The 27,500-nt window shown below is 39.6% G+C and overlaps 1 protein-coding gene across 1 annotated transcript in view; it reads left to right on the top strand.

The window, feature by feature from the left end:
• The window catches only part of DNAH1 (dynein axonemal heavy chain 1), a 5,225,710-nt gene that overhangs the window by 4,156,560 nt on the left and 1,041,650 nt on the right, over positions 1-27,500 (top strand). The window contains exon 62 of the mRNA XM_044076389.1: positions 23,960-24,109. Within this exon, the coding sequence (XP_043932324.1) occupies positions 23,960-24,109 (150 nt within the window). The remainder of the gene's footprint in view (positions 1-23,959; positions 24,110-27,500) is intronic.

Below are 27,500 nucleotides of genomic sequence, written 5' to 3'. Positions count from 1 at the left end.
AGGGTTGGATAGCCCTAGTCAGATATTTCAGAGAAGATTCAGATGAGTTTGGAGGTGTCTGAGAGGTTAAGGAAGAGACTGAAGGTCTCTGGAGAGGAATCATACAACAAGAACTGTTTTACCAGAGAAGAGTTCTGGTAACTATATTTCAGAAATAGACCAGAAACAGTGACTGTTTATTTGACATCTGAGGTACTGTTCATAGGTGTCTAGACTAATGACTACTGGGTCCTTTATAAGCCAAGCCAAACATTCCAAAAATATCTTGCAAGTTTATGTGCTGGTTTTTGTAAGTGTAGCCAGGCTTCCCAAATATATTCCACAAGCTTATGTGCTTTTGAGGTTATTTAAGGAATATATGTTAGCTTTGGCAAGATTTGCAGGCTACCTCTGTCTGTTAGAGACATAGGTTCTAGACCCAGGGAATATTTCTGATTTCTCATCCATTGATCCGTGTTTCTCTTAACTAGGATTAGAGATGAGATCTGCTTCATATGGATGGGAAGCCTGTTCCTGGGAAGGAGAATTTTCTGAGCTACATACCCGTCCATCCAACATGTCCTATTTATGTAGCAAGCAAAGTTTAAATCCCTAGCTCAAGCAATTCTGATGCTATTAATTTTGTAGAAATGCAGTAGGTCCATCAGAGTGGGATCCAAGGATACCTTGTATGCCAAGCATAGATCACTTTCAGTAATATGTAAGAAACAGTACAGAGATATATAGAGGGAGAGTTTTGAGGCAGTCTGCTTAGGATGTGCTGTTTATACCTTGTATTCTATTTGTGAGGAACCACTGTGGACATTCCAGTTGTTGCATGTGCATAGTCAGGTACGTACCGAAGGGGGTGTTTTACTCAGTGATGGACCTGATGGAGGTCGAATACAGTGGAATGATGACTTCCTTGGAGCTACATACCATGCCCTTTCTTATAATTTGAATGATATAGAATGATTTCTTTACTACATTAGACATGCAGAAAACACAAACGGACACACCCCCATGGACTTCACTAGAAACCACAAACTAAACAAATGACTAAAACTTGGTTTAATAAAACAAATGAAATAAAAACACCACAACTAAATAGTGAGCAAAGGATTAGCACTTTCGGACGTAGCCTTCTTCAGATCCTGCTGAATGATCCAATCATGTTACTTAAAATACGATCGTAAGCCAGTCAGCATCAGTACTTAAGTCCTTTTGCTTCTATACCTTCTTATCTTATAAAAATCACAGTTCTGACTAGCCTCCATAATTATTAATTATGGTAAACAGTGTTCGACATTATGACTTTCATCCTTTTTTGTTTTTTTCCGCATGCTACCGATGCTCGTGCAATCAAGCAACTGTAAGGGAGTTGTTAATAGTCTCTGCACATTGAAGCAGGGACTGTGTAGAGACCTTACATTCTGCAAAATAATTTGAACGTAATTCAGATGAAAAATGCACTACTGACACCTGCACATACTACAGCATATAGTCAGAGCTACAGCACACAGACCAGCCAATCACTGCAGCTGACCTTCTACAGCAGTACTGCAGCAGCCATAATTAATATCCCCTGAGATTGAAAAATCATGAATAAAGTACACATAATGAGGATCCAGGGAACAATCCTATGGACAGTTAATAAATATTTCCTTAATATTTGTCTGAAATAACAAAAAATTAGTATGGGCACCGATGTGAGTGTTCTGAAGAATGATAAGTATGTTATTCTGTTGTCAGGCATAACCTAATGCTTGTCATCCCTAGTATGAATATAGCTAATGTCGTGACTGACTGCAGCAAATGTGTGAGGCATAAATCACAGATATTCTTCATAACCTGGGACACAACATTTTAAAATGTTAATGTACTACACATCACAGTACTGTACTCCAAATAAGGCACTTACTGCTTCTCTGGATTACTGTATGGATTTCAGTAATGAAGCTTATTAACATGCCTCAGTTTATATACAGTCATACTATTAGCATTTGTATTTCATTACATTTTACTTCTCCAAACACTAAGCCAGCATTTGGTTACATTTCAGTCATGACTAGCTGGACTATACTTATGATGGATACACATAAATGACAGCACACAAGCAATGTTGTTATGCCATAGCAGTATCAGTAGCCTTCTGCATGAACCTTACCATGTAAAAAAATGTCAAAATTTTTTATTATTTTTTTTAATAAATTCTTTTTTAGCACAAATTTATTATGGGAACTATGTTTACATTATATTAGATATAATTCGAAATATGAATATTTTGCATTGTTTCTAGTCAGCTTCATTCATATAAATCTGTTTATCCAAATAAAAGCAGCAACTAAACTGGGTCTTACAGGTGTCAGTTGTGTTAGGTGCATGTTTTAGTTAACACTTATATCATATGCATTTTAACAGTAACACTTAAAGTACAATATAACATTCAAACTATATCATATGTGCATGGATCTTACAAAACATTTTGAGAAAAGCATCAAAGAGGGGCATAATATTTTTTGAATTACATAACAGAAGGCATACAGTCATACTTTCAAGTAATAAACCAATCCAGGTCAAAAGTCGTAGAAACTATTGATCATAACAATAAATTATAATGTCTAGTAAAAAAAAAATCATACAAAACTAACAGCAGTACTGACCACAGATTATATGTTTAATATGTCAACCACCCGGAGACACACTTTCCTGAAGCGGCACTTTTACCAATATGATTTTCCTTTGAATCCAGTTCATTTATAATTTGTATTACATCATTCCCTCTCAGAGACATTCTTTTATTATACTGTTTTTGGCTACTAACCACTAAAAATAATATTATGTTTACATTTGGAACAATTTACATTTTTGTTATATACCAAACAACCATAGCAATTTTGTCTTTATTCTTTCCTTGGCACCCCTACTACTAAATCTCTCACATACCTTGAACAGTAGCAAACCTAAATGTGACCACACTAATGCTCTTATTTGCTCACTTTTCCCATTCCAGACCTCCAGCATAGGACTTGTAGCATTTCAAATCTCTTCTTCATACTTAGTAAAGTGAAAAAAATACTGTAAATGTCCATCATATTGATCACTGCTAAGGATATAACTGTTAGCCAGCTTTCAAAGCTTAAGGGCACCTTCCACACTCCCAAATCATTAGTCAGCTAAAGAAGAGCTGAAGAATAGGAGTGTTTTGTTAGTCAAGTACTACAGAGCTTTTCTGCTACCACAGAACACTACTCTTGCAGGCTTTCATGGCAGATAAAGCTATTCCATTGCTGGGCTGATAAGATCCCATCAGGGGGAAAAAGTCTACTTTTTAATTTTATGACATAAAGGTAACTTGTAAAGAAGTCCTATGAGCATGAAGGATGGAGGCACTTAACCAAACTGAATAAACCTATTTTATCTTATTTTGCTACCCTCGGTGTTGCTCCAGTCACTATGTGAACTACTTTTGGTTTTCTGTGAAATTAATTATTTCAGACTGGGAAAATGTGTTTTTATAGACTGTCATATAACTTTTAGTACATTTTAGATGGAAACTACATTTTAACTTTTGCAGAAAAAAGTTGCTAAAACTAATTTCAAACTACTTTTTCCTTGGTAAAAGTTGTGTTTACTTTGGGGGGGACTGTGGTAAGTGTTTACAGTGCTTTTTATTTTTTATTTATTTATTTATTATTATTATTTTTTTTTTTTTGTGGAAAATTTGACATTTTTAATATTTATCTGCTTCACTGATAAATGCTGCCAGGCTTCCCCAGGAATCAAGCATCTTTACCATGGAAAAACTTACCATTTCCTCAATTCTTCTAGCCACAAAAAGAAAAAAAAATACCTAGCTGCCTTTACCACTTCAACAGGTTACTAAAGTGCCTTAGCTGTAGATGAGTGATTCTGCTGTGCCCACTGCTGGTTCCTCATAAATTCATATTTTTCTTTGGCGCCTTCTGGTATATTCTCTACAACCACTATGGACCAGTGGTTAAACATATACTGTGCGATTGTGTTGGAGTATCTGTGGCAGGCACTATTGTTGGTCTTGGAAGAAGGAGCAGGGAATACTTCTCTGCCAAGCCAGACTGGAATCCCTGCCCCTATGTAGGTTTTGCTTGACAAAAGTAGGTCTGCTTCTTCAGTAATTCCCATCAAAAAGAAGTAATAAGTTAGACATATGTCATCTCCTGTTTAAGCTACTTTAGACAGGAATGATTTGTTGGACTTAGCTCAAGATTTAGCTCAGGCTTTTAACCCTATCAGTTCTGGTGTTTCTGGTAAATGAAAAAATGACTCTATTTTCTGAGGGTGGTTCAAGATTTCAAATCACAAAATGACTGTGAAGGCGCAACTTCTATTTTTTTTTTCTACTCAGGTTTCTGATTCTAAGGAAAGTATGGCTTCCAAAAGTCCCTTTGAAGAATTGTCTTTTTCTGAAACAATTTCCAGAATAAATCAGTTGTTTAAGCTGAAATATAATGACATTCCTCTGTCTCTTAAGAAACATTATGAAATTAAATTGTGTTATTGTGTGAGTGATTATCCTATGGCCTGTCTTGCTCCTCCATCAAGGGACATCTGCTGGCTATTTCATCATTTGCCCATGGATCCCCCCACCCCGTTCAATGCATTCACATATAAAAGTATTTTTGATAGGGGTGTTGGTGTTGCATACCATGCCTCCTGTAAAACAGGTGACTCATCCATGGGGTCTTAATTGTGTCTTGGAAAAATTATCTTTGCTCTATTTGAACCAGGTTATCTGACTGACTTGAGGTTCTTAACATGGAAAACATTTTTGTTCATTGTTCTGACTTCTCCAAGAAGAGTATCTGAGTTGTAAGCTCTTATCTTGGATCAGCCTTATCTCATTTCCACATTGACTGAGTTTCCTTAAAAACTAATCCTTCCTTTATGCCTAAAGTGGTATCCAAGTTTACTTTGAGCCAAGTTATCCATCTCCCTGTCTTTTTTCCAGAAATTAAAAAACAAAGAGAAAGGATACTCTATCCTTTGGTTGTCCACAGACAACTCTGATATTATCTTGACAGAACTAAACCTTTCAGGAACTCAGATCAGTTTTTAATTTCTAATGAAGGTAAGAAAGGACAGCATGTGCCAAATCAGACTATTTCCAAATGGTTGTCTCATGCTGTTACCCTTTGTTATACCCACCACAATGAAGCAATTGTAGTCAGGATCATGGGACATTCTAATAGGACCTTGTTTTCATCTGTGTTTTTTGACAAGGGCATTCTAGAAGTAGCAACATGTTCCTCTGCACTTACCCATACAAAGCACTACATGCTAGATTCCTTCTTCAGGTCTAAGACAGTTTTTGCTAGGGCTATTCTTCAGGGACTCCTGAACCCTCATCCTTCTCATCTCAGTTGGGTTAAGCTATAGTAGTTTACCCATACTGCTAAGGCTGTTGCAGTGGTGATCAATATGATGAACATAATACAGTTGTTTAAATAAACTTACCATAACAGTAAATGTTTGAATGATCTGTGCTGCAGTAGATACTACCTCCCTCCATCCCTCTATTTGTGTATGATTTTGTTGCCAAGGTGAAGACCTTTATGAACATTTTCCTAACATTGACCTCTTCAGTGCTCTAGCCTGTCTCAGTCAGTTGACATGAAAGCTCTGAGGGGCTTGGTGCCCAAACCATTCTTTTTCTTTAACTCTGCTTGAGCTGATTAATGGATGTGAAGTTGTTCAATCTCGCCATTTGTTCTTACACGTGGGTATGGAGCCAATCCATCGGCCACTTTCCAAGCTCAAGATCTCAAAGTAACTCAAGGCACAGTCCCTATCCCATGATGCTCTCTGACTAACCTCAGATCTAGTTTGCCGCTGCAACCAATCGCAAGTTCTCCAGAGAGCTCGGGCCAGTATAATTCTTTTTTCTGTCTTTGGACAATTTGTACTGACATTTGTCATGGAGTTAATATTCTAATTGATAGATAATCTGTTCCTGTTATTTTTTTAGGGCTGTGTCCTCTTGTTGTGTGGATTTTAGCTGTGTTGTGTTGTTGGAGCGGTTGCTCTTAGGCCTTGCCCTCTTTTTCGTTTAGGCACTTCTGTGCTTCACTCATATAGTTGAACAGGGCGCTGTCAACTTGATTTCCCTATCCCTTATACTTAGCCTTTAGATAGTGTGCTTTTTGCTATAAATATTTAGATAACTGTATCCCTTATACTTAGTCTTTAGATAGTGTGGTTTTTTCTATAAATATTTAGATTATTATCAGGGATCTGATAATTGTGTGCTGCTTAATATGTCTGACCAAAAAGAGAAACAGCAGTCAGATTTCAATAGGTGTGACTGTGGGAAGAAAATGTCTATTACGGACAATCATATGTCCTGTGTATATTGTCTAGGACCTGTGCACTTAAAGGAGGATTGTTCTATCTGCCACTCTTTTAGTGGCAGAGTATTACTTGAAAGAAGAAGAAAGCTAATTGATAGAGGACTGTTGAAACCTGAATTTCAGGAAGCCTTGGATAAGACTGACCAGACCTCCAAGTCTTTGAAAGGGTCGAAGTCTTCAAGGGTGTCCTCAGAACCCAGGCCCTTGGTTCCGACCACCTCTGTTAAGGTGCGGTCGCCGGTTCCTAAGTCATCGGAGCCATGCACCGAACCGATGTTTCGGAGTCAACCCTCTGATCTGGAGCCGGTCTCAAAGAGTCTCGGAGCCGATGCTGTCTCGTCGGTTCCGTGGGAGAGTCAAACCGATGCGTCAGTTCCGACCCTTCCTCTCAGGGCCTCGGCGCAGATGAGCTTGGCTCCGTCCTCGGGTTCGGAGCCCTTGGTCTCGGCACCGGGGAAGCTGCATTCTTCCTCGGAACAGGCGGGATCCTTGGGTCGAGACTCCGGTGCCTTCGATGCCATGAGGAGGGTAATGTCTGCTAAGGCTCTCACTTCCTCAGGTCTTTCCTCTTCCTCCCCTAAATACCACGTTCTGCCTTTACATTGCAGGTTCCTACTAAGCGTCGAGACCCAGAGCCTCAGGTAACCCCTTTGGGTGAACCCTGCTCTACTGAGACTTCACCAGATGCTCCCACTGATGAGGTCCCCAGAAAGAGAGTTTGCAAGGGGAGGCATTTGGATTCCCCTCAGGAATCCTTGACATCAGACACCGACTTACAGGAATCAGAAGGGTCCCCACGGTCCCCCTCGGAGGATGTCTCCTTTGCAAACATCCTGGAAATACTGAAACAGGGGGGTGACTGGCAGTCCGTTACCCCTACTAAGGATGAGTTGGTGCTCCTGAAGGCCTTTGGGTCTCAACCTTCCACCTCCTGGGTTACTCCACCCTTCAACGAACTGATGGATCTGTTTGCTCAAAGGGCTTGGGAGTCCCCTGATTCCATGAAACCAGTCCCTCGGAGGCCCAATAAGTTCATCACTTCCCCTCAGGACAAATTGTACCTCACTAAAGGAGTCCCTGTTGATGCCATGGTGGTGGTGGTGGCCACCAAGAAAGAGAAGTCAGAGACCTCGTCTACTGTCCATCCTCCTAATAGAGATTCTAGGACTATGGACAGATATGGGAAACACATTTTTAGTTCTGCGACATTTGCCATGAGATCGCTTAACTATTTAACCCATTTTACCCATCTTCAATGAGATCTCCTCCAGGAACTTTGAGATACTCTAAAGGGTAACACAGATGAAGCTATTTCTGAGAAGGTGACGGCTCAGCTTTCTACCCTTAGTTCCATTGTTAACTCGTCCATGCGGCTCATTTCCTATGCTGCTGATGGGTCAAGTCGAGCAGCAGGTTCAGCAATAGCCCTGCGGAGACAGTCCTGAATGCACTCATGCTCCTTTGTGGAAGCCTTCAAGTCTTCCTTTGTCAACACCCCATTTGATGGCTCTACTTTGTTTGGGCCCCAATTCAAGGAGACTCTCACTAGGTGTGAGCAGGAAGGAAAGACTCTATCTGCCATAGGAGTCCGTTTTTCCACCCCTACTAGACCATAACCCAAAGGGAAGAAAGGTGGAAAAATGTGGTTCTGGAAGTCCCAAGGAGTTTTACAGAACACACATAGTGAACCCCCCTTCAGGGGCAGAGGAGGGGGCCATAACGGAAGATGCCGCTTTGGCAGCAGAAGGGATCTGCAAAACCAGGGTGACAGGGAGCAGTTCTCTGGCAAGCCTTATCAGCGCTCCTGAGAGGAGGCCTGACTGTCCTACTCTGGAGGCAGTCGGGGGTCACTTGGCTTTGTACCCAGATGCCTGGCTAGGAATTTCATCAGATTCTTCGGTACAAAGCATAATTACCAGAGGTTACATCATCCCCTTTTCAGAATCCCCACCAGTCAGAACAAGAATCCCAGATGTTCCACCCAGTCTGCGGGATCAAGCAGCTATAGAAATCCAAAAGCTGCTAGAAAAAAGAGTTATCCAGCCAGTCCCGGTGGACCAGATAGGATCCGGAACTTACTCCTGATTCATTTTAGTTCCAAAGAAAATGGGGGACTGGACACCCATTTTAGACCTCAGCAAGCTAAACGCTTTTGTAAAGAAGGAAAAGTTCCGGATGGTCACGCTTCAGTCGATACTCCCGTTCCTGGGAATGGGCGATTGGATGTGCTCTTTACATCTCAAGGATGCTTACTACCACATCAAAATGGCCAGACCTTCCAGAGATCATTTGCATTTCCGGCTGGGGGCCAGTCACTACCAATTTCGAGCACTGCCCTTTGGTCTCACCTCAGCCCCCAGAGTGTTCACCAAATGCATGGCAGTGGTTACGGCTCACCTGAGGCATCTAGGATTCTGGGTGTTTCCGTATCTGGACAACTGGCTCCTGCCCGCCACCACCAGGCAACAACTCATTCTTTCCAGGGATCATACGATCAATCTCTTTTCTCGGTTAGGAATAACCATAAATTTTGAAAAATCTGCCTTATTACTATCACAGCACATCTTCTTTATCAGAGCAGATCTAGACACCACCACTGCATTGGTCAGATTACCTCAAGAACGAGTTATCTCTCTACGAAATCAGTTGTCCCGCTTGCTAAAAGAAAAGAGAGTACCTGCCTTTCAGGTTTTAAAACTTTTAGGCACCATGGTAGCTACCCTCATAGTGGTTTCTCTGGGATGGATGCACATGCGGATGCTCCAATGGTTGCTTTTCACCCAATGGTCTTATCAACAGCTCCCAATGACAGATGCTTGCAAGAAGGACCTTCTCTGGTGGCTGAACAGTTACCAGGTGATGATAGGTCGACCATTTGTACTTCCCCCTCCCATAGCCACGGTGACCATGGACGCTTCCCTGATAGGGTGGGGGGGCTTTTTCAGGGAAGAACTGCCCAAGGTACCTTGACAGAGATGGAATCTCATTTGCACATCAATGTCCTGGAGTTGAGAGCGGTGCTTTTAGCATTGCAGCACTTCCACGACTCTCTGCCTCGGGACACGATTGCGATCCAGACGGACAACATGTCTGTGGTCTGGTACATCAACAAACAGGGGGGAACCAAGTCTTACCCCTTATGTTGAGAAGCCTTGAGAATTTGGCAGTGGGCTGTATCCACTGGGCACTTTCTGATAGCAATGCACATCCCGGGGAAATCCAACGTGATAGCGGACAAACTGAAACGAGCAATTCTGTTGCCCCACGAGTGGTCCATCAAAGAAGAAGTGGCGGAAATGATTTTCTGCAGATGGGACCAGCCTTGCTGCGACCTTTTTGCATCCCCGCTGAATGCCAAATGCAGAAGCTACTTTGCCCTGAATCCTCCTCCGGGGGAGAGCCCAAGGGATTCACTCATACACGATTGGCCCTCGGGTCTCCTTTATGCCTTTCCTCCAACCCCGCTGATCCCCAGATTTTTACAGAAAGCAAAAAGCTAGGGAAGGACTGTTATTCTGATAGCCCCCTTTTGGCCTCGGCAGATATGGTTCCTCTTCCTTTATCAATATCAACTGGAAAAACCTTGGTTTCTGGACCCAGTGCTAGACCTTCTGACTCACTCGTCAGGAGTTCTTCACCCCTCTCTTCAGTCCCTCAAACTAACAGCTTGGCTGCTCCACTTCCCAACCTAGCCAGGTCATATAATTTGTCTTCTGTGCAACATATTCTGGTCTCCTCTCATAAAGTCTCCACCAGAAAACTGTATAACAGCAAATGGAAACGTTTTGTTTATTTGGCCTCTCAACATGATATTGATCCTTATGTCACTCCTATTGGTAGTGTTCTAGAGTTTCTGACTATGCTTTTTTCACAAATTTGCAGCAGCAGCCACTGTAAGAGTTCATTTGGCTGCAATATCCTGTTTTCACCTGGGATTTAAAGGGTCTAATCTTATCCCTCACAGATTATGTAAATCCTTTCTGAAAGGGACTCATCACCTTAGGCCACCTGTCAGACAACCAGTTGCCCCCTGGAATTTAAGTTTAATACTATCTCAGCTTATGCTTCCCCCCTTTGAACCCACATCTTCTTGTCCCTTGAAGTTCATTTCTTGGAAAACAATATTCTTGGTGGCTATTACCTCAGCTCGTAGAGTTTCAGAACTACAAGCTCTTTCTATAAGGCCTACGTATCTGTTTTTTCATCCCGACAGAGTGTCTCTCAGGACAAATCCAACCTTTCTTCCTAAGGTCTGCTCCGAGGTCATTTTGAACCAGTCTATTGAGCTGCCCACCTCTTTCAGACACCATTCGAATAAATTAGAATATATATGTTACATAAACTTGATGTTCACAGACAATTGAGGTTTTATTTGGACAGAACAAAGGAGTTTAGGAAATCGGAATAACTCTTTGTTTCTCATGCGGACAATAAAAAGGGGCTGCCTGTAGCTAAAGTTACATTGTCTAAGTGGTTATCTGATTGCATAAAATATATATATTCATCAACCAACCAACCTTTAGAGCATAGTGTGAAAGCACATTCCACCACGGCTGTGTCTACATCTCTGGCTCATACAGCCCGTTTGCCTTTGGACATTATTTGTACAGCTGATACTTGGTCCAAACCTCATACATACATCACTCATTACAAAGTGGACAGGGCCTCCAGGGACAGGGCTTTCTTTGGTTCCACTGTTCTCAGGAATGTACTCCCATGAGCCACCCAGGATTAGGGTGCTTGGGGCCTTCCGATGTAAGAACAAATGGCAAGATTGAACAACTTCACATAAAGAAGTTATGTTCTTACCATAACGTTCCATGTGAGTTGTTCATCTCGCCTTTGTTCTTACACTCCCTCCCACCTTCCCCCTCCAGGTTCTTGAAGAACGGGTATGACTGGTGGTCTGGTTGGTCTAACTAGTTTCCTTTACTCCAGCCAGAGTATTTCTTGGCAAATTGTAAATATTTGTATACATATGTATATGTTTGGTATATTAGTATGTTTAGTGATATTTTTTCTTGCTGGGTTCAGCAAACTAGATCTGAGGTTAGTCAGAGAGCATCATGGGATAGGACTGTGTCTCGAGCTACTCAGAGATCTTGAGCTTGGAAAGCGGCCGGCTCGGAGCCGATGGATCGGCTTTGTACCCATGTGTAAGAACAAAGGCAAGATGAACAACTCACATGGAACGTTATGGTAAGAACATAACTTCTTTTTTTTGCACTTGAAAGATGCCTTTAAGCTTTGGAAGCTAGCCAGCTGTTATATCCTTAGCAGAATATAATCAGTATAGGTAAAGCTACAGTTTCAGTGATCGTTTCAGAATACTATTATGGTAAGTTTGTTTTACATAACTGTGCTTTCTTCTAAAGGTGTAGAAGGACAATCCAAGGGATCCCCATTTTGGCCCAGACATCACTGGTCTATCTTGTTTTCAAAATGGCCAAGGTCAGCTGTCACAAGCTTCCTCACAGAATGGACTTACTCACACAAGACAAGGGTTGTTTGGTATATCCCACCTTTCAACCTTTTCGTTTGACTGCCTGAATGATAGAATTTTAGTACATGTCAGGCATTTTATTTTGAAGATATGCAGTAGGTATTAAAAGTGGTAAAATAAATATGTTACTAGAAAAAAAAATATATATGGATAAGTGGAAGAGAGTTAATAGTTGATGCCTTGACAAAAACATAACCGTTTTAAGGCCTAGACTCCTAGCCTTTTTTACTCTTCTGTCAAGTTTCATATCTAGGCCATCTCTGCTTGTCTGCCATTAGACCCTCCCTTTCTACCCTACCTTGAATGAAATAGCTTTTGAAGGGGGCTTTACATATCTGTCCACCTAGAAAGAGGATGGCTTTTTCCTGGGATATTGTTTTTGTACTTGAAAAATATGCACTATTTCCTTTTGAATCTTCTTGCAAGGTTATATGAAGTTTGTATTTAGAAAACTGAACTGTTATCCATTGCTCTGACTTCTGCAACATGTTTGTCTGAGTTACAAGCTGTTATAATTCATTGCTACATCATCATTCACAGAGATAGGGTAACACTGAGAAAAAAGTCTTCCTTTATACCTGAGGTTGTTTCCAAGTTTACATTGAGCCAGGCAGTTCATCTCCCTGTTTTACTCTCTGAACCCCAAAAAGATGAGGGAGAAAGAATTTTACGTATTCTAGATGTTCACAAGCCACTAAAGTACTGCAACTGAGCAATAAAAAATCCTTCAGGACTTGTGATCAACTGTTTATTTCCTATGAAGATCAGAAAAAGGGATAATCAGTGTCAAAGCAGACAATTTCTAAAGTATTGTCTCATGCTATTGCTTTTTGTTATACTTGCAATAGCGAGCCACTTCCAAGCAAAGTCAGGGTCTACTCTAACAGGGCTTTGGCTACTTCTTGTGACTTTTTGGAAAGGCTGGACTCTAGAAAATACTAGAGTCAGCAACTTGGTCATTTCTAAACACCTTTACCAAGCAGTATAAGCTAGACTCTGAGGTCCAGAGGAGGCTTTTCTATGACTGTTCTCCAGAAGCTCCTGGACTCTGATCCTTATCCTCCCCCTTCTAAGCTCTGGTATTCATCCCATATAACAAAAAAAAAAAAAAAAAAAAAAAAACAACAAAAAGAAAAAACAAAGGACTAAACAGCAAGGCTGAATAAAAACTAACAAACATTAATTAGGTAAGTGCTTTCATGTCTTCCAGGTACTTCTTCAGACCATAGATGCAAAGTACTCTCAACAGCATTTATATATACGGATACATAATAGCAATTAACAGCCTTTAAACAAATCACGTGACTTTAAAACAGGTTTTAAAGGTACAGACTCATTCAAGCCATATCCCTTATAAGCTTGCAAAACAATAATCCATCTAAGCTCATTCTTTTCTGTTTTATTCCTAACACCTTCTAGATGTAAATCATTAGGCATTAACACAGAAATATAAAAATAAAAGAATGCAATGAACCATAAATACACGTGTTTAGCCAGTGCATTCATAGTATCAGCCTTTCGTATCCCATAGAGATGCTCACGAATTAATTCCCTTAATGACCGATTAGTATTCCCAACATAAAAACAGGGACAAGTCCTGCATATAGCCAAATATATCAAATTCCTGCTGGCACAATCAACATAAAATGAGAACAAATACCGTTTAGCAGTCGTAGGATGAACAAAACAACTGTCCACAATATAACTACAAACTGCGCAAGATCTACATAGAAATATACCATTACATTCAGAAAGCTTTCTAATAGTAGGCTCACTCTTATAACAAAGCATACGTTTGAGTGACTTCTTATTTTTTAAACAAAATCTAGGCAATTCACCCACGATCTGATTATTCTTGTCATCCACCATGAGAATTGGCCAATTGTTCTTTACTATGTCACAGATAATATTCACATCACTTGAATAAAATAATGACACCCCAACACTATTAGATTTAATATTCTGAACCAGATTTCAGGACTCACTCTCATAGCAAGGTGTAGAAAAATATGGTTTTGCCCCTATCTATCCTAATGGAATAGACCTCCCGTAGTGAGCTGTTAACCTCCTTAAAAGAATAGCCTCTATCAATAAAATTACTGCATAATTCCATTAGTGCTTTATCACAACTACTATTCACATTATTTAACCTTGACATTGTCATACATTGACTTTTAATAACATTTTTATAAACATAAGCAGGATGCATACTGCGCCTGTGTAAAATGTTGTTCTTCCTACAAGGTTTCCTATACACACTGGTATTAAAATGAGCATCTAGTGTTTTACTGATCTTATAGGATCATAGGATCATAGGAGGTTACTAGGCTGTTGGCCTTGAGGCCCTTATAAGCCTAGCCAAGAGTTCAGCCCATGTTTAGATAAGTCAGCACCCAGACCCCCTGTCCAGCAGGGACACAGGTGGAATCCCAGGAGTGTATATTCTGTTTCCATTCCAGTTATTCAGGTTGCACTTAAAAAGGGATAATGAGGTACTCTGCTTGACATGGAGAAGGAGTCTATTCCAGGGTACTCTGCTTGACATGGAGAAGGAGTCTATTCCACAGATAGAGGAGTCTCTGAGACACAAATCTGTCCCACCAATAAGTCTTATTGATATCACAGACCAGGTTGAGGTCACGCTTACAGGTTGCTCGAGTGGAGCTTGACTTGCAGATATGCAGCAGTCCCATCCATACGGGGTCTGAGATTGCCTTGTATGTCAGACAGAGGTCACCTCTGAGGAGTCTGTATGAAACTGAATAGAGGGACAGGGCTTTTAGCCTATCTGTGTAGGGTAGGTGTTTGAGGCCCTGGATTCTCCTGGTGTGGAACCTCTGTGGTATTCCAATTGCTGCATGTGCTTTGCAAGGTACATGCCAAAGGGAGCATTGTACTCAATAACTGTCCATATAAGGGAAGAATACAGGGATCTTATGACCTCTTTGTCCCTGGATGAGGTACCCTTACTTATGAGGTAGGCCATGTGGAAAGCTTTCCGTACAACGGAAGCAACATGGTGGTCAAAAGTCAGGTTGCTATCAACCTGGGTGCCCAAATCCCTCACTACTGATTGTGCACTTAGGACGTTATTAATGTGATAATATGTGGGGGTGTCACTCTCCCCAAAGGGGGTGATGATGCATTTTGTGGCATTCAGCTTGAGGCCATGTTTCTGGCACCAGTGATTTCTTTGGGTGAGACCCTTTTGCTGGATGTCCACATCACTTGGGGAATTGATGACTGCACCCAGCTTGCAGTCATCTGGAAACTTGGTCAGCCATAGCCCACTTGTTTTGACCTGGACCTCAGAAAATTATATCCCGAATAACAGAGGCACCAAGACCAATCCCTGGGGTATGCCAGTCGTTGCAGGTCTACTGCTTGAGGTGGCTTCCCCTATTTTGATTAGGTGGGTTCTATCCATGAGCCAGTTTGCTACCCATCTGGTAACATATGGATTGATACCTAGTTGAGAGAGTTTATCTACTATGCCCGAGTGGGGAATAGTGTCGAAGGCTTTGGCCAGGTCAGGTAGGAGGTGTGCACCATCTTCCCTTCATCCATGATTTTGGAGACTGTCTCAAAGAAGTCGACCAGATTTAACAGACATGACCTCCCCTTGACAAAGCCAAACTGCGTGGGGGTCGAGTGTTTGGAAGTTGCCAATGTCCCTGTTAATTCATAGATTCATAGATTAGTACTAAGCTAACTGCCCTTGTGAGCCATTTTAAGCCTAGCCAATTATCCCTTGTGAGACTCAAACCCTGCACCTTGTGCTTGCAAGGCAAACACCTTAACCATTTGGCCACCAGGCCCATGATAATCCATTCCATGGCCTTGCAGATCAGGCTAGTTAGGCTGATGGGTCTATAATTTCCTGGATCAGTGGACACTCCATCTTTGTGTAAATGGATGACAGTGGCTGTCCTCCACTCAGCTGAGACAAAGCCGGTACTTAGGCTTTGATTGAATAGGGTGCCTAATGGTGCTGCAAGTTCATGCCTGAGTTCATGTAGGATGCAGAATGCAGCCTGGGATATTATATTTGTTGACATCATTCTTATGTGGGCTGGGCCTCTCTCATTACTCCTTGAATTTGTTGAATATCTTGGTACAACCAACTCGTTTCTGTAATTCACTGTCTAGAAAAATCTATATCAGAATAAGGAAACTTCATAGCGAATTTAAGAAACGAGTTGGTGGTACCAAGCTATTCAACAAATTCAAGGAGTAATGAGGGAGGCCCAGCCCACAAAAGAAAGATGTCATCAACAAATTGTTTATAGAATTGAATATATTATGAAAAACAATTACAATCAGATACCTCTGTCATTTCCCAATGGGCAAGTACCATGTTAACATCGCTATTGGCACAGGTTGTGCCCATCACTACACCTAATCATTGCAGGTAGTATTTTTCATCAAACAAGAAAACATTTTTCTCTAATACTAACTCTAATAGCATATATATTAAGCTGATCTGCCTATTAGAATAATCACTATTTTGAGAAAGGAAAAGTCTCATGTCGTCAATACCTACATCTTTAGGGATGACCATAAATAGAGAACAGACATCGAGTGCAACCAATAGACAGCCCTGAACGCTATCCTTATCTCTACAATATTTAAATAATGCCTGTAAAAAATGTTTAGTATCTCTGAGTACAGAAGGTGTCTTGGCCAGCACAGGTTTTAACATTCTTTGAGTATAGATAGACAGTGGCACTGTCAACCACTCACAACCTAAAACTATCGGCCTCATTGAAGGTTTAAGGGGATCCTTGTGTATTTTAGGAAAACCATGTAATACTGGAACAAGCAGATGTTCAACAATTAAATATTTATATAAATCAAAAGATATTAACCTACTTAACAAACATTCATAAATGGTCATGTGTACCTGCTAAATCAACTTATCTACAGAGTGCTTATGTATCTGAAAATAAATATGTGAATCTAATAACATATCATTCATACTATTAAAATAAAAACTTTTATCCATGACCACTATGGCCCCTCCCTTATCTACTGGACAAATATGTATTTATATATATGTGTGTGTGTGTGTGTGTGTGTGTGTGTGTGTGTGTGTGTGTGTGTGTGTGTGTGTGTGTGTGTGTGTGTGTGTGTATATATATATATATATATATATATATATATATATATATATATATATATGTCAGCTTCTTTCAGCACTTTTATAGCAGGAAATTCATTCAGAGTAAGATTAAAGACTTTTTTCTAACCAACATGAGTCTCATCCAAACTATCTATTAAATCTGATTCCCAGGTTTTTGAAAACGCTTCCAATAGGGGATGTAGGAAAGGAGCAAAGGTGCACAGCTTCTTAAAATCATATGGAAAAATACATTTAAGCATTACATGTCTAACAAACATTTTAACATCTAAAAACCATATCACATGAACCTACTTTAGTAGCTGATATGAAAGATAGCCCTTTGTCAAGTAAAGACAACTGTTTGTTAGTCAGTTGTACAGACGAAATGTTCCAAATCAGGGACCTTTCATTGGATCCCACATGCGCTTGATTCCTGTTTGCTGTATCAGTTCTACAAATGGTTTTCATTGCTTCCTGCCCTGGCTCTGCAAACATCCCAGCTGGGATGTATCTGTGTTCTTGATTGGAAAAGGTAGGTTGGGAAAAACCAGGAGAGCAGTGGAGGATGCTGCTGAAAGGATCTTCCTGCATACATCTGGTGGCATATTCTGTTTTTCAGTATCATGAATGGTTTTTGCTGATGAAATTGAAGAATTGGTGGATAAATTACTCCCACCTGCAACAGTCTCATTAACCATATCTTGATTAGATGAACCTTCATTACTGAGAAGACATTCAGCTGGAATATTGCTCCTGGGCCATGAAAAAACATTACGAGATCTAAAATCTGAAATGTCTTGATCCAATTTCTTCCTCTTCTGATTTTGTAACTTAGTTTCACATGATGAAATGCTGTTAAACATTTCATCAAAGGCAGAGGAACATACCTCACAGTGATACTTATTGCTCAGCTGTTGCTATAACATAGTAACTTCCTGAAATAATGAGTCTTCCAGAGGCCTGGAAAACTCAATCAAAAGTTTATATAACCGAAACTCATATCCAGGTTGAACATTTGCCATTTTTTCAGTAATTCGGGAGAGAAATCACCTTAGGTTAGCATCTTAATGAGCCTAAGGCCATGCATTATCACTTTAAATTATAAGCAGGTTTCTAAATGTAGATGCTGCCACTACAGCCATTTAAGTTCATATAATCTGTTCTCCAGTTCTTTTAAAGTTATATAAAAAAAGTCCATGTCCAAACCTGCTAAATCAGTTTGCTTATTCATCTCCAATGACTTCAGGAGCAGTAAAGGGTTGCCATCCATGCTCACAATTTTACCAAAGCATCATAACACCTTTCACTGAGATTTAAATCAAGTTCTGTATCAAAACCTTCAGCAATTCCCTATGTAAGTGCCAAACCAGAAACAGAAAATCAGAAGATAAAATGCACTCAATGTGGATAAAGATAGTCCCCGTAAACCAAGCAAAAAAAAATGAGCCTCAAAGGTGTGAAAGTGCTTACCTAATTAAAGTTTGTTAGTGTTTTAGACTTGCTGTTTAGTACTTTTTTTTTTTTTTTCATTACTTGGTTTACAGGGATTATCTTTATCCATGTTGAGTGCATTTTATCTTCTCACATTAATCCCTGGTCTATATTATAACATCGAAGTTCAAAAACTTTGAATGTTATAATATCGAACCCTTTAGAAAGCTGACAATAGTGAAGCCTCGGAACATCGAAATTTTACCTAGGGTAAGAATTCGGTGGTCCATGGCTTCGCTATTTACAGCAGTGTGGTGCGATGGTTACGGACCGGGTTTAGGGAAGTGAGCGAACGGAGGTTACGGATTGGGTTCAGGTAAGTGTGGTGTGATGGTTACGGACTGGGTTAAGGTAAGTGCGAACAGACTGGGGTAAGGTGAGTGTGCAGTAGTTAGGGACTTTAGGGTTAGGGTTGGGTTAAGGTAAGTAGGTAGCTAGTGGTATATGTCTGGTTTAGTGTAGGGTTTCATGAAGTGTATGTGTGTGGATTATTTATTTTGGTGTGCATGAGTTGTGTGTATGTTTGTCGGAACAGCAAATTTTTTGGGGGGGGGATTCACTATTCTGACTGTTCGGTTTTCTGGTGTTTCAATTGAATGGGGTCAATATTATAACATTCCATGTTTTTAGACTTCGATGTTATAATATAGACCCTTCATCCCATATAGCTTAGGCTTCTGTAATATTGATCTAATGATGAGCATAGTACAGATGTGTAAGTAACCTTACCATAACAATACATGTTTGGATAGATCACAGTTGCAGTAGCTGCTCCTTTCCTCTATCCCCCCCTCTGCTTTTGTTATTTTGTTGCCAGGGCATGGTATTTTTATTATTACTGTTCCTATCTGGCAGGCTGTCACTTCCCTCTATTGAGAAAAGAAAGCCCTAACATTTTGGCACCCCAGCCACTGATTTTGTACTTCTGTCCTTGAGCTGTATAGTGGCTATGGTATGTTGAAGGTGCCCTAAATTTTTGGATGTTGGCCTTCTGGTCCAATCTTTGGAAGGACATGCCATATAGCTTAGGCTACTGCAACAATGATATATTCAAGCATGTAATGTTATGGTATGTTTACTTATTCAGCTGTATTTTGTACCCATTAATTAATTTTGTATTTAAGGAGAAAATACATAGACAGAAAAAAAGCAATAACAGTGGAGGCAAAAATGTCCCTCACTTATGAAAGCTTATTTGTGACACACTGGGAAAAGTTATTTATTTATAATTCTGGACATTCATCCAATGCCAAATTCTTTAAGCATTTTATTGACAATATATTTATTATTTGTAACGATGAAATAATTATAGTTTTTTTTAGTAACCAGGGTCCAGCATTCTTGAAGTTTACTGCTGTGTACAGCAAAAACAGAGTCAACTTTCTAGTTGTAACTGTTTTTAAATCAGATGGGCTTTTACATACATTGATCATTCAAAAAGACATTATGAGTAATGATTATTTACATTATAATAGTATGTCTCCAGTGTGGCTTAAGAAAAATATTGTCAAGGGCCAACCAGGAAGGGTAAGTAGGTTTGTGGATAGGAGTTATCTATGGATTTTGGTTCAGTGTTACATACAGTAGCTAAAGGAACATAGAAGTGATAAATACAAAGCTGTTTTAAATGAGTCGGTAGAATAGGACAGTGGGAGTCCTGAAGAACTGAAGAAACAGATGCCCATGATAATGTCTTATACAGTTGATATACCTGTTTTTACAAACATGGGTTAGAACAATTGGAGAGTATTTCATTTAGTTTTAATTCTGTTATTAACAAAACATGTGCTATACCCACATTCATTAGTAGTCATAACAGGAATTTTAGGCTTGGAGATATTCAGGTGTGGTGGGTGTCATTGGTGTCAATAGTTGAATACTGCCACTGAATATTGTGTGATAAGAAGGGTAAAATACATGCCTCCAGGACATTTTGTGTTTCTGGATATTTTGTTTATTCTGCAGTATGCCCTCACTTGCTGTGCTTTTGACATATGCAGAACTATTTAGTAGCTACTTGTTTAATGTTTACTTACAAGGAGCTTATTTGACAAAAAATGTATTTTTCTGCAAATGTTCAGTTTACCCAACCTCTCAATCTCTAAAAGGGCTAGTAACCTTCTGTTTAAATGTTAACTCACTAAAAGCTTATTACATAATGTATTATATTTCTGTAAATGTTTTAATTGTTCTGTACAAATCTTTGTTATTCTTTTGTAATATGTAATATGTAACTTGCAATATTTAGAGCTTTTCTCCCTGGGCCTCCTCTAAAAACGGGCTCTTTATGGCACAGTGGACTTCCCTGGTCATCAAGCTTAAATAAATAAATAAATTAACTAAAATATTAAACATTTACAGGAGAGAATTTATGAAGATACTTGTGCTATACAAGCAAAAACACCATTAATGCTCTCGCTAGGCATGCAGAGATATGTGATGGTTCCAAGAAATTTCATTTGTCTTGAAGAAGTTTCATTTGCCTGCTTTAGATAGTGGTAAGAAGAATTTGAAGGGATGGGATGAGGGAGCTTAATTTGGTTATAAAGAACTTAACTGGCAAATTTGATTAGATGCCTGCAGTATTCCAGGCATCAATGATTTTGTTAATTGTAAATATGTATTAAAAATGGTAGAATGAGATATTGTTTTGCTTAATAGAGCTCAGGTTTTATGCCCTCAGAATATTTACATTTGGTCATATGATGTTAATTAATTTATAATTTTTGATTTCATTATTGCTCATTTTATGAAGAAGCCTTTCCAGGCAAAAGCTCTTATTGTGGATGAATAACGTTGTTTGGGTTAGTATTGGAACATTGCTATTTTGGATTTTTTTTTGTAAATTATTAATTACACTAAACAATACAAATACTGAATAATGCAAGGATTAATACAACGGTCTCCATTAGCTTTTTAACCACAGAAAATAACGTAGTTCTTATCAGAAACAATAAGCAAATATATTGTGCTAATTCAGATTAATATGTAGTAGATCACAGGCTGAACAAAACGTAGAACTGATACCCTGCTGCAGTGCTGTGTATTGGGGTGTAAGTAAAGCTGAACTTTCACACTGAAGTAGGGACTAGGTATTAACCTTTACTGAAGTGACCTCTGAAATCATGACCACTGTGACCTTTGAAAACCTAGCAAATATTTCACATACCTCTCTCCCACAGCCTACTGTTTCATTCAGCCCATTGTGGAAATGGCAAATTCCTGCCAGTAAATGCACTCATGATACAATAGATAGATAGATAGATAGATAGATAGATAGATAGATAGATAGATAGAGAGATAGATAGATAGATATTGGTGTATCTTTTATTTGATCGCTTTTGAGAAAATTATATCATTTACCAGTTACTTATGACTTTTAATTTACACAGGTTTGCAAAGTTTGCAAAATGTCTTGTAAAAGTTTGGATCTAGACCTCTCTGGGACTATAAGGGAAGCAGCAGCCGATATATTCTAGGAACAATCATATTAAGTAATGCTGTAATTTTATTGGCAGCTTTAGGGTTATTCACCTCCCATAATTCTACTGTCTCAGTAAAAGCTTACCATTCTTTCTGAATAGCACTGAAAACACACACTCAGCCAACAATCATCCACCATCATTTCACTGAATTCTATGCCACCTGCCTGTCTCATACACTGCTTACTGTCTCTTTTTCCAGAATAACACACTTGTCTTTCAGTCAGCAATTATTTAAGCTTGGAAATGTTATTTGTGCTCATTACTTCTCAGATAGCTATTAATAGCATGTAATAGTTAAGTTCCTTCATTTAAATTTCTTCTTAAAATGTGTACATTAACTGTGTATTTTTTTACATATTTTAAAAGGGACAAAGTAGATGTGTATCCTTTGCAGAATCCCTAACCACATACAGCTCATATAAGAAAATTATTTTTCATGCAATCTCTTGTTGTTGATATGCTTTTCTAATAAAATGTGTGTGCAAAGCCCATTATTCACACTGATCATAAAATATATTTTAGCAAAAGTATTTCCACACCACCGCGGCATCTTACAATAACTTGTTTCTATATTTGATTAATTTTGGATATACTCTTTAACACACAGTATGAATTAGTATTTTTTTTTTCTTATTACACAAAAGATATTAAGCAAGATTCATTAATGCCTACACTAACTGTACATGATCTGTATTCAGGAACATCCCTACACATTTTTGTGCTTTCTAGTCACTCAGAAAGATTACACTAAGTGTCTGCTCTTTGTGGTAACCTTTACGACTGTATATTTAAGGATGTAAGAAAATCAGTAGGAAAACTAAAATTAGGAGGAAGAAGGTATGAATTATGCTTGTGTTGTCATTCACTCAGGATTGTTTTTCACAGATAAAATAATATTGCCCACAGCATCAGGCTCCTTTTTTCTGCAAGTGCATGTTTTTCTTCATATCTGTTGTCCCATTGGTACAGGCTCCTTTTTTCTGCAAGTGCATGTTTTTCTTCATATCTGTTGTCCAATTGGTATTGCAGTTACTGTTTATATTTTACTAACATACCTTTAAGTTCTCTATATACTGGCTAAAATTTCTCTAAGTATTAAATCATTGTTGCATAACTTGTATCTATTCTTAACAAATGTTTTCGTTTTATCTCTAATTTGATATAATTATTTAAACTGTTTTTGTTCTTTGTATTATTTGAAAAACTATAAAATTATTATTCTTAAAATGTTTTGTAATACTGTGGAGCTTTTCTCCCTGGGCCTCTGCTGAAAATGGGCTCCTACATAATCAGACTTTCTAGGTAATCAAATGTCACTAAATAATAAAAAAAAATGTTGTTATATTCTTCCTTCCCCTCCTTCCTTCCTTCCTACTGGCTGTTTAGCCTGATGTTTAAAATTTCACCATGACGCATGGTTCATTCTTGGCTCCATTATACTGCGGCAAACTAAAGCTTTATCTACACAGCAAAGAAGAAGACATCCTAGACTTGAGAGAGGTCTTACCCTCTTTTTTTCTGCTGCTAAATGTAGCTAAAGGTACAGCCAAGCCATATGTATATGCATTTGTGTGTGTGTTGTATGTATGTATGTATGCTTGTGTGAGTGTATGAATGTACAACCACACATAAGCCAGTGCATGTGGAATAGCACTAGAATACATTAAGGCTATTATGTACTATTTCTGGGTCCTGCCTGCAGTGTAGAATGAATTTGTGTATGCTAAGGCAGATAATAGCAGCTGTATGACGTAAACTGATCGTCACTTCTTGATAATAAACCTGAAAATTGTTAATGAGAGTATTATCATAGCACCTGGTTGATTACATTTTACAGGAATTTACTCTACTGTTTATTCTGTACTCTAACTGTAAGCACATTTTTAATTAAAGTTATTCTCTGAAGATGGAAGTTAGACTTACATTTTAACTAGTTAATATACCTGCCATCTTACTTTTCTGACTTTGGATTCTTTTTCTGATTATTTAGGAGAAGGATAACGGTTTAGATGTCATTAAACTGAGTGACCGTGACTTTCTGCGTAGTCTGGAGAATGCTATTCGATTTGGAAAGCCCTGTATGTTGGAAAATGTGGGTGAAGAACTTGATCCTGCCCTGGAACCAGTTTTGCTTAGACAGGTAATCATCAATTTAGACCAGAAAATTGCCTTCAAAGCTAGAGTACACACATTTTTGAATCTCCAGATAGCTGCTAAGGATGCAGACATCATACAAATCATATGATATAGACAACCTATGAAGTATAAATGTGTTGCATCATGTCAGATCATGGCCCATGTTAATCTTTTGAAGCTGCAAATAAGTTGTTAAACCATTTATTTCTGCTTGTTTCTGCTGTTTAATCCTAGGATGATTATTTTTAAATTATGCAGTCTGGACAACTGAAAGAACTAGAAAGTTAAACAAAATCTCCAGCGGAAGCACTGCAGCATCCTCTTAGGACAAGAAATCTGGACAAAGCCAAAAATAATGGGGGGACAAAGGTTCAAAACTAGGGACAGATTTTAAATATTGCTCTTATAAACTTACAAAGTTGCTAGAGTGACAGGTTTTGTGTCAGCATGCATTTTCTGAAGGATATGAAGTCTGAAACTCAAATGTCAGACATCATTTTGTGAATTCAGTCCTCAACAATTTGCCAGAAAACCATGCATTTTATGAGGAACAGACCAAAAACATTAGGCAAAAATCTGAACATTCTGTGAAAATCTGGACAAATGAGGGATATGCTGCTCAGCACACTATTATCATATTTCCTGCTGTTGAGAAGAGGTTGTTATAATCTTCTCACTCATTTTTTGTTCAAAAAGTTTGATGTCAAGATCCTTTGGGCCTATGCAAAAAGAAGGGTGTTTTTATGCTAGACAGATCTAGTTACACAACACCTATGCCAGGTGCATCTTCTGTTTAGAATCATTATCATTCATCATTATCAAATGGTGATGGACAGGTTGACAGACGAGATCAGACAGGAGTCCCCGTGGACTATGATGTTTGCAGATGACCAGATGACATTGTAATCTGTAGTGAGAGTAGGGAACAGGTAGAGGAGACCCTGGAGAGGTGGAGATATGCTCTAGAGAGAAGAGGAATGAAGGTCAGCAGGACTAAGACAGAATATATGTGTGTGAATGAGAGGGAGGATAGAGGAATGGTGAAGATACAGGGAGTAGAGCTGGCGAAGGTGAATGAGTTTAAGTACTTGGGATCAACAGTTCAGAGTAATGATGAGTGTGGAAGAGAGGTGAAGAAGAGAGTACAGGCAGGATGTAGTGGATGAAGAAGAGTGTCAGGAGTGATTTGTGACAGACAAGTACCAGTAAGAGTGAAAGGGAAGGTCTACAAGAGGGTAGTGAGACCAGCTATGTTATATGGGTTGGAGACAGTGGCATTGACAAAAAGGCAGGAGTCAGAGCTTGACATGGCAGAGTTGAAGATGTTAAGATTTGCACTGGGTGTGACGAGGATGGACAGGATTAGGAATAAGTATATTAGAGGGTCAGCCCAGGTTGGAAGGTTTGGGAGACAAAGCCAGAGAGGCAAGATTACGTTGGTTTGGACATGTGCTGAGGAGGGATGCAGAGTATATTGGGAAAAAGATGCTAACGATGAAGCTGCCAGGTAACAGGAAAAGAGGAAGGCCTAAGATAAGGTTTATGGATGTAGTGAGAGAGGACATGCAGGTGGCTGGTGTGACAGAACAAGATGCAGAGGACAGGAAGAAATGGAAACAGCTGATCTGCTGTGGCGACCCCTAACGGGAGCAGCTGAAAGAAGAAGATTATCATCAACCCGCTTTTCCCATTTTTCTACATGAGGTTGGGGTGTCATGTTAACTGTCACCATCTCTCTCAATTCAGTGCTACACTCCTGCCTTCTTAGACACTCATGCCTGACTGTCACAAATCTTCTCTCATACAATCCATCCACCTCTTTACTGGATGCCTCATTTCCTCTTACCTTCCTCCTGTCTTTCCCAAATCTTCTTCACCAGATTGTCTTCTGCTTTTCTGCACATGTGCCCGAATCACTGTAATTTGTTCTGTTTGATCTTTTCTGCAATCGGCAATACTTTGGCTTCTGCTCATATGTCCTCATTTCTTTGTCTGTCCCACATTGTGTATCCCACTACCCATCTCAGGCACTTGATTTCCATCTCTTCTAGCTTCCTCCTCTGCTCTGTCTTTACTGCCCAGGTTTCTGCACGCTACTGTAGTACTGGTCACACCACGGTTTTAGGCACCTTACTTTTAAGCTTCTTTGGCATTCTTCTGTTATACACTACACCTGACACTGTATGTCACTTGGCTGCAGCCCCCCTAATTCTAGTTTTGGCTTCTTCATTCAGACTTCCCTTCTCCGCAACCACCCCCCCCCAGATCCTTGAAGCTATTAATCTGTTCGTCTACTTCTTTCTCAATTTTCAGCTTCTTCTGATTTCCCCAATTTGCTGCCATTACCACTGTCTTATCTGTACTTAGTTTCTCCCTATGTGCCTTCAGTTTTTCATTTCATTCCCCTATCCTTTGCTGACGTTCTTGCTCAGAGTCTGTCTGTAATGCCACGTTGTCTGCATACAGCAACTTTGTCGAGCTGTCCTCTCTGATCTGTTTGCTAATGTGTATCACCAGAATGAACAGCAGTGGGCTCACAGCTGAACCCTGATGTACACCCACTCCCACTGGAAACCCCTCTGTGAGAGCAAACGCTGTTCGTACTTGAGTCATTGGGTCCTTATACATAGCCTGCACTAATTCTACCACAATCTTTCTGGGACTTTGAACCACTGCAGTACTGCCCAAATCAACTTTCTTGACACCTCATCATATGCTTTCACCAAGTCTAGGAATGCCCACTTGGACTCTTTCCTCACCTGTAGCTTCTTCTCAACTAACTGTCTCAATGCAAACATCAGGTCAGCTGTGTTGCATCCTGAACTGAATCTGAATAGCTCATCTCCCATTTTACTTTCTACTACTCTGCGTATCTGTTTATCAATCACTCTTTCCAGAACTTTCATGCAATGTAACAGGAGTTTGATTGCCTCTGTACTGACAACAGCTGTGGGTATCCACTTTGTTCTTGTACACTGGCACAAGTATGCTTATTCTCCGGTCATCCTGGATACGCTTTCCTCTCCACACTGCTATGAGTACCCTCAGGAGCCATTTCTCTCCAATCTCACCCAGCATCTTTATTATATCTGCTGCAACCTCATCTGAGCCTGCTGCTTTCCCTGACCTTTTTTTCCTTAGTGCTGTTCTTAATTCTACTGGGGTGGGCTTCTCTTCTTCTCAAATTTAGGCTGTGTCTGGGGCAGTATAACCTCTGTGGGGTTTTCTTCATTTAGATGCTGCTGAAAGTACTCCTTCCATTTGCCTTTGATGTCCTGTGGACTGGTGAGCACATTGTTGCCAGCCTTATGAAGGGTGTCTGACTATCTTCTTTCTCTTTCTGTCTTTGTCTTGGAACCTGATATAGTTTCTTTGTGCCACCTACTGAGACACTT

The sequence above is a fragment of the Protopterus annectens genome, chromosome 7.part0 (genome assembly GCF_019279795.1).
Source record: "Protopterus annectens isolate FY-2018-M chromosome 7.part0, PAN1.0, whole genome shotgun sequence".
NCBI lineage: Eukaryota > Metazoa > Chordata > Ceratodontiformes > Protopteridae > Protopterus > Protopterus annectens.
Note: the sequence above shows the minus strand (reverse complement) of the source record. Positions and strands in the feature narration are given on the sequence as shown.